The sequence below is a fragment of the Stegodyphus dumicola genome, chromosome 10 (genome assembly GCF_044657685.1).
Source record: "Stegodyphus dumicola isolate Sdum_Otavi_A_Nest chromosome 10, ASM4465768v1".
NCBI lineage: Eukaryota > Metazoa > Arthropoda > Arachnida > Araneae > Eresidae > Stegodyphus > Stegodyphus dumicola.
In genome coordinates, this window is record NC_140777.1 from 164,540,636 (window position 1) to 164,556,317 (window position 15,682).

The following is a 15,682-nucleotide window of genomic DNA, read 5'->3' on the forward strand; positions in this document are numbered from 1 at the left end:
TTTTTTTTTTTTTTTTTTTTTTTTTTTTTTTTATTCTATGCAATTTTTATAGAGCAGATATTCTTAGCATGTATTTCATACAACTTCTTGCAAACATTCATTCTGATACAGTCAGTCCTCAATAATATGTCACTCTGAAGACTGATCAAAAAGGGTCTCATTAAGCAAGGTAATTTTTAGAGCAGATTAAAAAAATTTTGAATCAATTTTGAGAATTTTCTTATGAAATAAACAATCTGATCTAGAGAAAGCTAAAAATATTTTATTTACTTATGTACTATTTTCACTTTGTTTTATAATAACAAATTTTCATTGGATATAATTTTAAAAAATTAATTAATTAATATGTAAAAAAGTAAATTAGAAGGAATGTACTAAGTGTATTTAGATTAAGCTCAAATTGTTGATTATTCAAAAGAGGAAACATAAAAATTTAATCTTTTTTTTTTTTTTTTTTTTTTGAAAAAAGCTTGTTATTTTTTTAAAGGCTTATTTTTAAATATATACCGTATTCAATAAACCTTAGGAAACTAAAATTATTAAAAATTTTAAGAGCACTGTTTTATGATTTTTACAAAACTTTGTATTTAGCCATAACTTAAGGCATATAATCAAACTTTTGGGGGAAAAAGTCTGATTTTGTATTAGAAAACATATGTTAGTGCAATACTCTATATAATTCTCTGTATCTTAAGCCATCCCTTCAAGATATGAAAAAAGGTAATTTAATTTTGTCACTCTACCATCTGGAATGGGGGTATAAAACTACTCTTTCTCTCCACATTTTTTGGGGAGAGGGCACAGTGTATGTATGTATCAGAGTGTTAGATTTTTTATATGTATATAAGAATTATCCATGCACAAAATTTTATTTTTTTAATAATTATATACCTACAAGAAATCATACTATGTCATTAATGAACGCATGTTCCAATATTTCAAGTTACTTCATCTTCAAAAGCTGCTGAAAACCATCTGTAAAACTGAAGTCAGAATATTTTGGTATGCTTGTGTCTGTTTATTTGATTATACTCGTTCAGTCAAAAAAGAGAAACAATCAGATTAAATATATGTTTATTTCTATTTCTTCACTGAATGAGTATGATCTGAATAAAAAGCTATCTATTTTAAAATTTTATTTGCAATACTGTATGATTAATTGGTTAGTAATGCAGACTGTTCTTACTAATATACATATACATTGTACTACAAATTATACATTAACTAAAAATAAAAAATCACATGCCAAAATCTACATGACATACATCTAAAGACTAAAATAAATTTGAATGTCTGCAGTTGCTTCAAATACACTCATGTCCATAAATTAAGGATAATGCAAAATCAGGCAAAGGAAGAGTTAGAAGCAAAACAAATTTGACTTATTTGTAAAGCTTATTTATTAAACAAAAGGTAAAGAGCAAAAAAAAGATGCTATATATTTGATATTATTAAAAAAATTAGCGATTTTTTCTCCCCAAAGCAAATTACAAAAAAAAAAACCTATTTACAAAAAACCAATATTACATGGTTGGTATGATTGTTAATACATTGTATGTCTCCCAGACGATGCAATACAGTCCGTACAATGCCTAAGCATGCTGAGTATCAAATTATCGATCTGATCTTGGGGGATATTACACCACTCAAAAAGCAATGCTCTCCGAAGTTCCGGTAGACATATAGGAGGAGGTTGACTGGCTGCAACTTGTCAGCCAAGCATGTTCCACACGTGCTCTACTGGATTCAAGTCCGGTGAGAATGCTGGCCAGTCCATACGGGTGATATCCTCCGATTGAAGGCATTCGCTTACGATGTTTGCATGGTGAGGACGGGCGTTGTCATCCATAAACACAAATTGTGCGCCCATGGCACCCCGAAACAAACATACATGTTGTTCCAGAATGACGTCCCGATAGATTTGGCTTGTCATGGTTCCAATTTGAACATGCAGGTCAGTTCTGGAACCCAGAATAATTCCACCCCAAACGAGCACTCCTGCACCACCGTAATGGTGTCGTTCAATGATGTTTTCTTTGTGGTAATGGCTACCTGGAGCTCTCCATATGGAAGTCCGGCGAGAATCAGACTGCAAGCTAAACCTGGACTCGTCGGAAAACATCACACAAGCCCACTGTTTCAGTGTCCACAATGCATGCTCTCTACTCCAGGCTAACCACTGGCGACAGTGAGTTGCAGTAAGTGGAACGCATCTGACAGGTCTATGAGCATATAGACCAATCTGCCCTAAGCGTCTGTACATTGGTCTGCCTTGAAATTGTCCTACCAGTGGCAGAAGAGAGCTGACGAGACAGGTCTGAGGCTGTGCTTCGCTTGTTTCTTTTAGAAGTAACTGCCAAATACCGGTCTTCATTCGGCGTTGTAACTCTGGGGCGATCTGTGCTGTGATCACAGATGGGCTACCAGAGTGGGACTCATCATGGATGCTGTCGCAGCCAACTTTGAAGTCTCTGCCCACTTAAATACTTTGCCTTCACTCATGGCAGCAGCACCATAAACTTTACAACTCTGCTGGTGAATGTCTGCAGCAGACAAAAAACATATCATTGACCGTACTTCGTATGGGACAGCTATTCGATAATCTTGAACATTTTAAAGACACAGAACAAACCTTGCAGATTACCTACACAGTTGTTTCCAAGGAATGCCGGAACACGATGCAAGCACTCATTGCAGCGTGTCCGCCACCTATTAGCGTATACAACAAAATCAAAAGCATGCTACTTATTTGTTGAAGTTTGCATTTTAATTCAATTGATTTCCAATTTCCTTTTATTTTTTAATTCGAAGAAATAATATCTGGCAACTTCCTGGATTAAAGCTGAAGTGATTCAAATTAATAAGCTGATTCAATCATGGTCACTTGGTTTTCAATGAAAGTTGCTCTTTGTAAAAAACAATTTTAATAAAGTTGTAATGAAAGTAACGTGTAAAAACAAAAATGTTAAGTTAGAATTTTTATCATTCTTTGGTCTTCAAAAAATTTTTCATTAATTTGAATTAAATATTTGATAAATTGTTAAAAGATTTTATGTGTATTAAAAAAATAAGTTAATCAGAACTCACTTCTAGGGAGTGTAACTTTCTTTATTAGGAGGAGGGAATGATTTTATAAAGTTATTATACTAACCTAAAAAGTACAGCTATCTCTAATTGAATATTTTCCCTTTAGAAAGAAAAAGAAACACTGAATTTGTTTTTCTTAACTGACAGTCAAATTTTGAGCAAAGCTGTTCATTTTCAAACTTTTTCAATTACATATGATTTTTTAAAAAATGCATGTATTAGAAACTTCTTAATGTACCATGTGAAATTTTTTCTGTTTAAAATTTTAAAGCTTTTCACTCTGTAGAAATAAATTGATTTATTATTTTATTTAGCATAGTCTATGTCGTATGCATGGAATTTCAACTTTACCTGGTAAACAGTGGAGGTTATGGAGGCATGCAGGTTTTATCAGAGAAATGGATTTAGCAATTCACCGAGAAGGCATAGAAGCAATGTCCCAACATGAATTAAGACATGTAAGAAATTTAAATCTTGATGCAAATGTGTAGTACAGTACAAAGTCCCTAATCCGGACATCCATTATCTGGAATGATGTATAATCCGGACCTCAAAGCCACAAACTTTTTTTTTGTATACTTTACACATGCGCGTTTAATGTATAGCGGATGGTATAAGCTAGGCTAAAATTATCTTTACTGATTCTAAGGCATTTCAGTTAATGTTGCAGATTGCGCTGTTCCTTAATTTTCTAATTGAATTCGGCTTATTATTTTTTGCAGACTGTTAGAGCAATTTTATAAACATTAAGCTTGAACTTTTGATTATGTCAAAAAGAGTTTCCAATTCTGGAGCTACCAAAGGATCTACAAAGCGAAAGCATGTTTCAATGTCCATCAAACAAAAAGTGGAATTGCTGCAAAAAATGGATAAAGGCATATCCGTCTCAAAATTATGCAAGGAGTATGACATTGGAAAGCCAACTGTATATGACATAAGCAAAAAGAAAAAGGAACTTTTTGAATTTATTGTGGATTCCGAAACCCCACTTGCAATGAATAACAGAAAAAGGGTTCGTTATGCTAAAAGTGACGATCATGACAAAGTGATGATTGAATGGGTCAGACAGCATCACAGCAAGGGCGTGCCATTGATGGGTCCAATGCTAATGGCTCAAGCCAAAATATTTTATGAAGAAATGAAATTAAACACTGAGTGCACATATTTGACAGGTTGGTTAACCAAATTTAAAAATCGCCATGGTATAAGACAATTAAAAATTTCAGGGGAAAAAGCTTCAGCTGATACTGAAGCTGTTGAACAATTTGAAGATGAATTCGTTGAACTCATTACTAGTGAACAATTATTTCCAGAACAAATTTACAATGCTGATGAAACTAGTCTTTTCTGGCAATATGTATTGTGAAATACCTTGGCAACCTCTAAAGAAAAGGCTCCAACTGGTGTCAAAGATTCCAAAGTGAGACTAACAATTTTAGCATGCGCAAATGCTGCAGAAACACACAAGTGCAAACTTTTCCTAATTGGGAAACATGCACGACCTCGAGCATTTAAAGGAGTAATGATTTTCCCCATTATATATCGCATAAATAAAAGAGCATGGATGATACAAGCGTTGATGAATGATTGATTTGAAAATCATTTTATACGCGAGGCTTGGCGACATTTGAATTCGGTTGGTTTACCTGATGACTCAAAAATAGTCCTGATTGCTGACAACTGTTCGGCACATACTTCACTTAAAGTTTTAATGAAAGATAATGTATCCATATTATTCTTCCCTCCAAATTATAATAATAAAGCTAAATTAGGACTTATAAAAATTATTACCAATTTGAATAATTATGTATATTTCGATCCTTTTGTTTAATTGCTTAAATTTTTGAGTTGAATTGCATAAATTATAATGTAATTTGTATACATACAATGTATAATTTACTGAAAACTGTAAATGCTTATTGTTCGTTAAGCTGGGCAATATTTGTATTTTATAATTGTTGTTTAGGTTAGCAGTTGTCTTGAGTTCAATTTAGTCATTTTATGTTAAGAAATAGGTGGTTTCTATTCTGAATGAAGGTCGAGATGACCCGTTGGTGACACCGACACATCTCCAGCGGAGAATGAGTTTTTGGATAAGTAGTCCTTATTCTGTTGTAGTGTTTATCCAGTTATCTTTCGGTTTGTTTCTTTTAAATTGCCGGTTGTGCCAATTTCGGCGGTACGGCTTATTTTCTTAGATTAGATTAGATTCCCTCCAAATTGTACGTCTATCATTCAGCCTATGGATATGGGAATAGTGCACGCGCTGAAATGCAAATAAAAAGTAGCATTTTTAAAATCTATGTTAAATTTCTTGAATAATGACAAGACTATTCAAGACTTTTTGAAAATGTTTAGCATAAAATCTGCTGTGTGGAGCATCGCAAGATTGTGGGAGGATGTGTCTCCAGATACGTTAAAAAATGCTTGGCATAATTTATGGCCAGCTACCATATATCATGGTGAGGACAATGAAGATAGCCGCGAATTTGAAGGTTTTCGGGCATCCAGACTGAAGGTGAAATTTTTCAGTTATTGGATTTTGTAAAGAAATGTGGAGAAGCGGTAATAAATGAAGTTGATATAACAGAAGTTTTTCATTGCAACAACAATGCCTCAATCATTAATCAATTAATGGACGGCAAAATCTGTAGTATGGTTCTAGATCCAGAAAATACCGCTTCCGATAGTGAAAAAAGTGACAGAGAGGTTATTGAAAACGAAAAAATTTCGAGTGACAAGTTAGTCGGTATTCTTGACACAGCAATTACAGGACTTGAACAGTGGAACTTTGTAACCGAACAAGAAATTATGTCTGTTTATAAAATTAAAGAGAAAACACAAAAGCACAAAAAAAGAAGCAACTTAAACAACTTACATTGAAAGAAATGTTTAATAAAGTAAACAAATATTAAGGTGTTGTTGTTGTTTTTTTTTTTTTTTTAAATTTTGATACCCTTTAGATAATAATTGCTCTTTATTTCATAAATTACGGTTTCATATTTTTAATTGTATAATTTCTGCATGCCATCTTACCAGATTTAAACTGATGATCTATAATCTGGAATCGCTGAAGTCCCGACAAGTCCAGATTACTAACTTTGTACTGTATTTTGCATTGCACTTTATAAAACCAAACTTGACTCATTTGACTTTACTTTTTGTAGCAGGCGCTGACTGACTTGCCTTAATTGTTGCTACTGATAATTATAGTATGGTGTTAGTTTAAGAAAAAAATGTGTATTTTTTATTTTTATAAAAACTGACATATTTTTTGTGTTTATTTAATGTGGAATACATCATTTCCAAGTATCCTTTTTCTTTTTTATGACAAATTTTTGCATCTGTATTTAAAATGATGTTATTTATACATTGTTGGGTTATAGCTTCTCCTCTTTCCTTTTTGATTTTCCAGTTTTGAAATGCTTTATACTAAACCAATGATTTTGAATGAAAATTGACCAAGGAGTTACCTTAATTTTTTTCATGTTTATTTCCAGAATTTTGTGACCCTTACACAGGCAAAAATAATTATGCTTTTATTTATTATTTATATTAATTCAGTTTTTTAATCATTTCATATTATCTAATGTGAATAGTGGGTTTCAAAATTCTTGGCAGTAATTTGAGATATAACTCGGTTTTTGATTTTTTATTGTGTGAATACTAAAATTCAGTCAACTTGATTTTGAATGAATGAATCTTTTTGTTTTCTTAGTGTCCTGGAAGTTTGGAAGAGCATTAAATTTATCCAAAATAGAATTCATACTTTGCAAATATAAGAACATATATAAGACCATAAGTTGATATTTCAATAATTCAAATAATAAATAAAGAATAAATTTCCATAATCCAATTAATTTTAAACTCAGTTAATTTTAAATACTTCAATCAGAGTAAAATAGATCTAATAAATGATTTGCCAGGTCAAATGTGGTTTGTAGACTGACTCTCATTATGCTAAATAAATATCCCTAGTTTGTTTCAAGTAAAGAAGAATTACAAATTAATACAATTTGCTTAAAATTTAAAATGTCACAAATGTGGATTTTTAAACTGAATTATGTTCAGATGGATAAGTAAATAAAGCTGATAGAAATTTTGCTTAGAAATGTCAGAACTCTTACTGAATGTTTAACTATTTATCCAGTGATATCTGCTTAATCCTTTTTTGGCAAACTGCCAGTATCATCTTCAATAATTTTTTTGATCAGAATTTCCAATGACTTCTTTATACTTTCAGCCATTGGGGGAAAAATTATTTTGAGAAATTGTAGTTCTAGAATTAAGACTTCTTTTAAATAGAATACTTTAACTTTTTGACATCTTAATGTTACTCACATAAGTTTTATTTGATGATACTAATAAACACATGGCAACATAATTTTAACTATCAGCTTCAAAGTACAGTAAAAGCTTGACTATCTGGAAAGCTCGGGAAATGCCAAATGTTGGATAAATGAAAATTCCTGTTAGTTGAATGTGTAAATAGTGCAATCCATGCTAGAAAAGCCAAAGGATTGGAAGAAGAAATTCCTGGTCTAAAATTTAAAAATGTCATCTTATTTTGTTATCATCTTAAATATCAAAAGTGTGCATTTTAAATTATGTAAGATAAAGAGTAAAAACTGCTTTAAGACATAAAAGCCAATGTATTTCGTACAGCTTAAACATCTTATCCAATTATGAAATCCCATCAGACTATGAAAGTTTATGCAGAAGTTGACAAACTCATGCCAGTCATTCGAGCAGAAATTTAAAGCAATGGATCATTGTTTCTCGACTGGGGTGGTGAACTTGTTTTGGGCGGAAAAGGGACAATGAGCATGTTTTGACATTTGGGCATAATTTTAAAACTCCCCCCCCCAAAAAAAAATAATTAAATCTATTATCCAGCTTGCACCATTTGTAAAAACACACTTATATGACAGCTACCCTCACACAATTTAAAGAATGGCAAGACGAATTTGAATTCTAGGTATGATGACCTTGAAGAACCCAACACTGCAGTTCTCTGATCCCAACTGGCACAGCACATGTGTCACCTGTTCCTATGTGCCATTAATCACTGTGCATAAGTTGAGCTTCCTTTTAGTATGAATATTTGATTTGAATAGTATTTCTTTTACTTTCTTAGCTTCCATTTTGCCATGTTTCTTTTGCTTCATTTCAGTTTCTTTTCCCTTACTTTTGATTTACTTTCATTATTTGTTTGACCAGTCGGCTAGGTAATTGTGTTTATTAGTTCTTTATGTGATTGTGAATTAGTAATTTTGATAAATAGTTATCTTTCCCTCATCATATTTTGCTGCCCCCAATGATTTTAGTTAATAAATGAAACTGTCGCCAATACAATTCTACATACCTGAAGTGTTCCCGTGTGTTAACTTTGTAACAAAGTGACTAATGAGACAATGAAACTGTCTCTTTTGCAGGAGCATCTGCAAAAAATTCAACCTGACAAGCAAAGTAAAGATTTGTTGCTTTTCAGGAACATCAGGGACAAGTTTCTGAAGGCACCGTCTGTCTCAGGCTTACTGACAACCTCATCAAAAAAATGTGATGATGGTTTGATAGCCTCTTAAACCTTTTCAGATGGGCGTCCCATATACGCATTCCCTAAGAACATCTCTCACAGCCAGGTGTCCCATTCACACATCACTAGAGATTAAATTCAGGGGACGGGCAATGCGTATATGCATTTTAAGCTGGAATATTTTTTAAAAAGCCACTAGATGGCACCCTATGTCCATTACTTTTGAAATGAACAGTTTTAGGTTCCTGATCTTCAGGTTTTTATTCATCAGCTGTTGCGAGGGTGGAGGGGAAGCATAATGTAAACAAAGTTGGGCTCTATAAATCGCCAGGTGCTAATATAAACATTCTTGTGTCTGATTTATATCAGATTTTTTTATTCTTTTCTTCCCTCTAGTATTTACGATTTTTAGGGTTATTATGTGGAGCTTTGTTACATTTTGCATTGCCTTTAGATGTATTTTTGGTCCTTCCTTTTTTATTTCCGAAAGCGTCAACTCCAGTCTGTTATGGCGCAAAGATATTATTTATCAGAGGCAGAATACACTCGTATGGTGAATGAACCATTTACTAACACGGATGAGATTGATGATTCATTTTCTAAAGAGTTAGAAAGTGATACTTATAGTGATTCTGATACATTTTGTCAGAAACAGAACTCAGTGAGTGCCTGCCTTCAACTTCGCGTGAAAGTGCGACTCAAGATACTTTATCTTGGACTCTTGCGCTTGGGAATTGCGTCCCCATACATTTACTGGAACACCGGGAATAAATTCTGAAAATGCTGAAAGAGAAATTGATTTTTTAAATATTTTCTTTGATGATGTTCTTCTAAATTTGATTGCTGAAGAAACAAACAGTTTTGCTCAAAACACTAAAAAAGTGCTTTGTCAACTTCTAAGTCAGCCAGATTTTCAGATGTAAATACTGAGAATATAAAAGTATTTTTTGCAATGATGATACTGATGGGTATTGTCAAGAAACTTAATTTGAAAATGTATTTCACTACAAATGAAATATTTTCTACTTCGTTTTTCGATAGAGTTATGCCTGGAGATACATTCCTTAATATTTTTAAATTCTTGCATTTCACCTCAGACAAGAGCGCTAAAAAGTTGGGAAAACTAGGACTAATTGTAGAAAATCTAAAAACTAAATTTAAAAAAAGCTACATACCCAAGGAAAATATTTGCATATATGAATACCTTTTTGCTTGTAAAGGATGTCTTGGCTTTCGACAAAACATTCCATCCAAAAGGTCACATTACAGTGTAAAAATATATAAGTTATGCGAATCAGTTACCGGTTATGTATGGAATGTTTTTAATTTACTGCAGGAAGGACACAGAAATGTTAAGCAGCTATGGTAAAGAGTTGTGAAGATATTGATGAGCGACTTATGTGAGAAAGGGTGTAATTTATATTTGGATCACTTCTTCATTTCTCCATCACTTGCGGAATACTTGCATTCCATAAAAACGAATGTTTGCGGAACAGTATTAAAAACACAAAAAAGGATGCATAAAGACTTTCCAGGAAAAAAAACTAAAATAGATTGAATTGGAAATAATGCAGCAAAACAACATGAACACCATTCCCTTTAAAGAAAAAAAGAAAGATGTTTTTATGCTAATGAGCATATATGGACCAGAAATGGCTAAATCTGGCAGAAAAGATAAAATCACTGGAGAAGACATTTTAAAACCTAAATATATTATAGATTATAACAAAATCATGGGTGGTGTAGACATGGAGACGCAGTTATGACACGTTATTCATGTTTTCGAAAATCAGTTAAATGGTACAAGAAATTGTTTTTTTGGGCTGATGCATATAACAATATTGAACTCCAGCATTATTTTTGACAAAAAACATAACATTAAAATGGTGTTTCTTCAATTTAAAATGAAACTGATTGAACAAATGTTCAAGAACTATGGAAATTATCAAGAAGAAAAGCAGTTTGCTGTCAGTTCTGTACCAACATCTATCCAATTATCTGGTAGGCATTTTCCTGCACTTTGTATGAATGAAAAGAGAGAAAAAAAACCAAAGAAGGTGCACCGTGTGTTCACAAACCGTTCTAAAACAAAGAAGAAAGCAACAGACATATTATGCTTGTGGAACGTGCCATGTAGGACTTTGCGCTTCTCCGTATTTTGAGATTTACCTCACTCAATCTTCATTTTAAATTTTGTTACTTCTTACTGTAATAGTCTTTATTGGGTTGTTCTATTAATGAATCTTGTCAGTAAAACCTTTGGAATAATTTGAACAGCACTACTGAAAATTATTTTACGAGATAAACAATTTTTTAAATATATTTTCATGTAAAATAAAGAAAGAAAGGTTATTAAATGCTAATTTTAACATATATAAGAGCTCAAGTAATAATCTAAAATAGTACCAAAAATTACGATGCCAGAACTGAAACCTTTTTTTTTTCTAAAATTAGGCTTAGTGGTGCAAAACCCCATCCTGTGCGGTGACTGCCTTCAGTTCCTTTCCAACCCGCATGAGTGTCTTAAACAAAGGTGCATCATCGCAAAAACGTTAAATAATATATCAAAATTAGTTGCTAAATCGGGGAAAGCTCATACCATCGGTGAAGAATTGATACTGCCGGCTGTCAAGGAAGGTTTAAAAACGGAATCACACCATCCAGCCACATCCAATTTTATTGTTGCATAATCGAGAAAATATTGTTAAGAATTCTATTATTACTATTTTTATTATTATTGTCTATTTTTCAAAAGTGTGCTTTTGTTTTATTATTGTGTGAAGTTGTAACTATATGTCTTTTCTTGTGTGGCAAACACGCTTCTGTAATCCTTCAATTTGAACTTTTGGAAGTGTGCCAAGTAGTGCTGTAGAAGTAACGAGAAATTGTGTACCCGTATGTATTCGTTACTCGGTGAACCAGTACTCGTTACTATCGTATCGTTACTCGTTACTTTCGGTAAAATCCATCGGTATCCGTATCCTGAGCCTATTTTATCGGTCTACGGCCCTAAAAAGGGCCTTGAAACGTCGCATCGCATTGAATCACGTGAGCTTTTCTACCCCGCGGGAACTGGGTAGTGCTGCGATAGGGAGTTTTGCGTCACATTTTTGAGTAGAAATAATTCACTTTATTTTGGCTATTATTTTTTGGTGCACTGGATATGATTCATTATTAAATTTTTTATTGCTGTCAGGGCTTAGTTTTTAAAGTCAGAAGCGCCTACGGAAGGCCGTCAGGAAAATAGGAAAAAATAAAGAAAGAAAGGAAATAAATATGACAATAATAACATTAATTAGTAATTAAAATAATAAATTAAAAAACTTCATAATTAAAATAATAAAAAATAGTGATTAAAATAATGAATAATTAAAGTAACATAATAATTAGCAACTGAAATATAAAATACTTATAAGTAAAATTTAATAAAAATGTAAAGACAAATAAAAATTTAAATAATTCTTAAACTTATGATGAATAGTTAAATAATAAAGTAAAATACCAGACCTTGTCTTATTGGCTTAGTACCGTTTCGTCCTTTCTCATTTCATCCAGAGCTCGAAAAAGTGTCATTTCGTTCGCTGCCTTCCCCCACCAATTCCCTCTTTCTCGTTTTATCCGCTGTTTGAAAAATAAGTGTTTACTTTACGATAAGACGAACGTCTGTTTACTTCAATTAAAATGGTTTAGAAGAGATGACTGTTTCTACTTCGACTTAGCTTTTGATTTCTGATACTATTTAATATTTTATGCAGACAAATTATGCTGAACAGAATAATGAATTTCCGACGTGTTCAAAAGGTGTGTATCTGAATATAATAGGCCCACCAGCAGCCGAGCCGTAAAGACGCTAACACTGGTAGTTCGGTTCGAGGTTCGAATCCCTCGAATGGGCTGGCTGCATGGGCGTTTTCGTGGTTTTCCCCATGTGTAACGTGTATACGAGCCAGTTTCCCTTAGATTCCTCCACGAAGGCATCCCTCCCTTTAGGCACATAGCCCTCGTGTGTTTAGCCATAATTGAATAATCCAATCCAATCCAATCTGAATATAATAACATTTTTGTTATATAGTATCCATATTTTTAATTTCACACATTTCTAAAGCAACAGAACCATGGTATCACTATTTTGGCACACACACCAAAAACATGTTTAATTAAGATTAAAGTTACATTCTTTATTAAAAGTAATGGGTCCTCTTTAAATGCAACCATTCATGCTTTTAGAGCATCTTACATGTGGTGGTCTTAAAAATGTGATGTTCACTACCAATGTTTGTTTATGTTCTCAAAAATACAGATTCCTTAGAAAGGTGACCTCTTAGAGATGTCGTTTAAATAGATGATTTGCAATAATTATTTTCTAATAGATAATGGAATTAATGTAATTTAAAAAAAATGAGCGATTTATGGCTCTAATTTTTCTTTCGCAATTAGCTGTTATGCGAGTTTAATTCTTTTTTATACTTTTTATTATACATAACTGAAATATTTACTTTGAGACAGGCACACACACACGTAATAATAGTAAATCCTACATATACAATAAACAAACACAAAAAATATTCTCTATTAAATTTTTATTTCAGCACAGCAGATTTAAATTATTTGGAAATTAATATGATATCTCTTTTTGAAAAAATCTCTACATATCATGAAAGAAAGTGTCTGTGTGTGTGTCTTTCGTTCGCGCTGCGCATAAGCTAATAGACCCACGGCTACGAAATTTGGCACATAGTAGGTGCATCTAGTTAAGAGCCAGTGTACCTCGAAGCAGTTTTTTCGAAATTAGAATTAGAATTTATTTTATGTTTTGTGACGAAATCACGTCATTTTGAGACATAATGGGCTATAGGAAAGCGAGATTTTACTCTACACACTCCATTTTCACATCGTCATGAAACGTAGGCACTTAGCTATTTTACGAACTTAAAATAAATTCGTCTTTCAATAAATCGACTCAGTACGAATTTATTTAACAAAGGGAGCTTAACACCATTTCAACCGGATTTTTTATAAAAAGGGTTTTTTTTTTTTTTTTTTTTTTTTTTTTCTTTAAATGTACAGTTTATTTTTCTTTGATTTTTGGAAACATTAAACTTTCATCCTTGCAACTGCTTTTGCAAAAGAATTTTGGAAAAATAATAATATATTGTATTTTTAAAAATTTTTTTAAATGAAGCTTCAGAGTACACTTCTCAGATCTTTAAAAATGTGATTTTGGCAACAATTTTCCTGTCTTATTGTTGTTGATAGATTTTTGATGAAATCGCATCATTTTAAATTGTTTCATTTTTTTTAGAAATATGGGTTTGGCAACAATTTTTCATCGTATTTTTTATGGTATTTCATCGTTTTTAAGAGATTGGCATATTTCATTGTCATTTATATATATATATATAATACATTTTTATTTTGCCCTGCAGAGTAAAATTCCGCGCGGATTTTTTTTTTTTTTTTTTTTTTTTTTTTTTTTTTGTTTGTTTTTTTTTTTCATGTTATTTTTTGTTTATTTCATTGTTTGTAAGATATTGAAACGTTCCGCATGATTTTTTCCCTTCAACGAAAAGTTGAATAATTTTTTATTAGGATAATTAATATTTTTATTAAGGGATATAGCTTATTTCATTGTAATTTTTTTCTCTTGAAAATATAAGATAAAATATCATTAATTATACTTTGATTTTCAGAATTTTTTGTTTTTTGTATTCTTTTATGTTATATATTGCTCATTTCACAGTTTTTAAGATATTGAAAAGTTTTGAGTGATTTTTTTAGGAAATAAAGTTCTTAACCTCCTTTATACCATTTGAGTTCTTAAGATTTTGCAAAGGGAAGTTGGTTAATTTATTTATTAGGATAATTAATATTTGTATTAAAGGATATTGTTTATTTCTTTGTAATTTTGTTATACATAGTAACTTTTTTTTATGAAGTTGTTCTGCAGAGTAAAATTCTACGCAGTTTTTAAATTTAACATTTGGTGTTCCCTTCAGCCATTTTTCCGGTACATTTAAAAGCCAGACGAAGGCTGGCAGCGAAGCTCCTAGTTAAAAATGAAAATTATTTTCTTCGAAATCTTTTCTCAACTTATATCCTTTCATACGTTGTTATAATAATAATTCATGTGCACACAATAAAGTTCGTTCGAATACAAAAAATTGTTTTTGATTACATTTTTATTTCGGCACAACAGATGTAAACGGTTAAAAAACGCAGTTCCTTTTTCAGAATATTTTTTTCAGCATAAATCATCTACTTTTTTCTTGTATGTGTGAGGGCCAATAAGGGCCCGAGCGATAAAGTCGCTGAACACTGGTAGTTTTGTGCGGGGCACGAATCTCAGTGGACGGACTGGCTGCATGAACGTTTTCGTAGTTTTTTCCATGTGTAACGTGTATGCGAGCCAGTTTCCCTTAGAAAGTCCCTCCACGAAGGCACCCCTCCTCTTAAGACAGCTCTAGTGTAACAAACCAAACCAACTAGTATGTGTGTGCGCGCCGAACGCACATATGATGACTTTTTTTCAAGTGTTTTTAAGTTTAACAACAGTTTACACTGAGCAGCGAATTACTAAAAATTTTCTTAAATGAATAAAACTGTGCTTATTGCATTATGAAATAGTACTGATTGACAAATTTTGAGCTTTCTGTTATCCCTAAAAAAAGTTAACATAAATATTTTCTTACCTTTTAAACATTTCTTTTTTTCTTGATTCCTACTTCATTTGTATATTTGCAAATGTGTGTATCGATGTTTGGTACATAGTTGACATTTGCTATGTAATGTTCCCTATGTCAAGAAATGTGCCTCTCAAGAACGACTTTTTGAAAGGGGGGTTGAATTGGGGGAAAGTCCCCCGTCCGTGAGTAGGGGTATTGATGAGGGGGTGTTGAAAAGCAGTGGACGAAATGGGAAATAAATTGTCAGTAGGGGTGTCTAAAGAGGGGATGAGGGATAGCAGCGAATAAACCGGTACGATTTTAATCACAGGAGGAAACCGGGAAATCTTCGTCTTAATTGGGGATGTGGATGAAATTACAATTTCGCAAGAATTAA

The 15,682-nt window shown here is 32.3% G+C and overlaps 1 protein-coding gene across 2 annotated transcripts in view; it reads left to right on the forward strand.

Moving 5' to 3' along the window:
- The window catches only part of LOC118197776 (LETM1 domain-containing protein 1), a 106,088-nt gene that overhangs the window by 54,256 nt on the left and 36,150 nt on the right, over positions 1-15,682 (forward strand). Inside the window, exons 7-8 of one of the 2 annotated variants that reach the window (XM_085825806.1) lie at positions 3,402-3,545; positions 11,078-14,109. In XM_085825806.1, the coding sequence (XP_085681932.1) occupies positions 3,402-3,545; positions 11,078-11,083 (150 nt within the window). In that variant the 3' untranslated portion in view covers positions 11,084-14,109. Of the gene's footprint in view, positions 1-3,401; positions 3,546-11,077; positions 14,110-15,682 lie in introns of those variants that run through there. The other variant, XM_085825805.1, reaches the window with a different exon arrangement.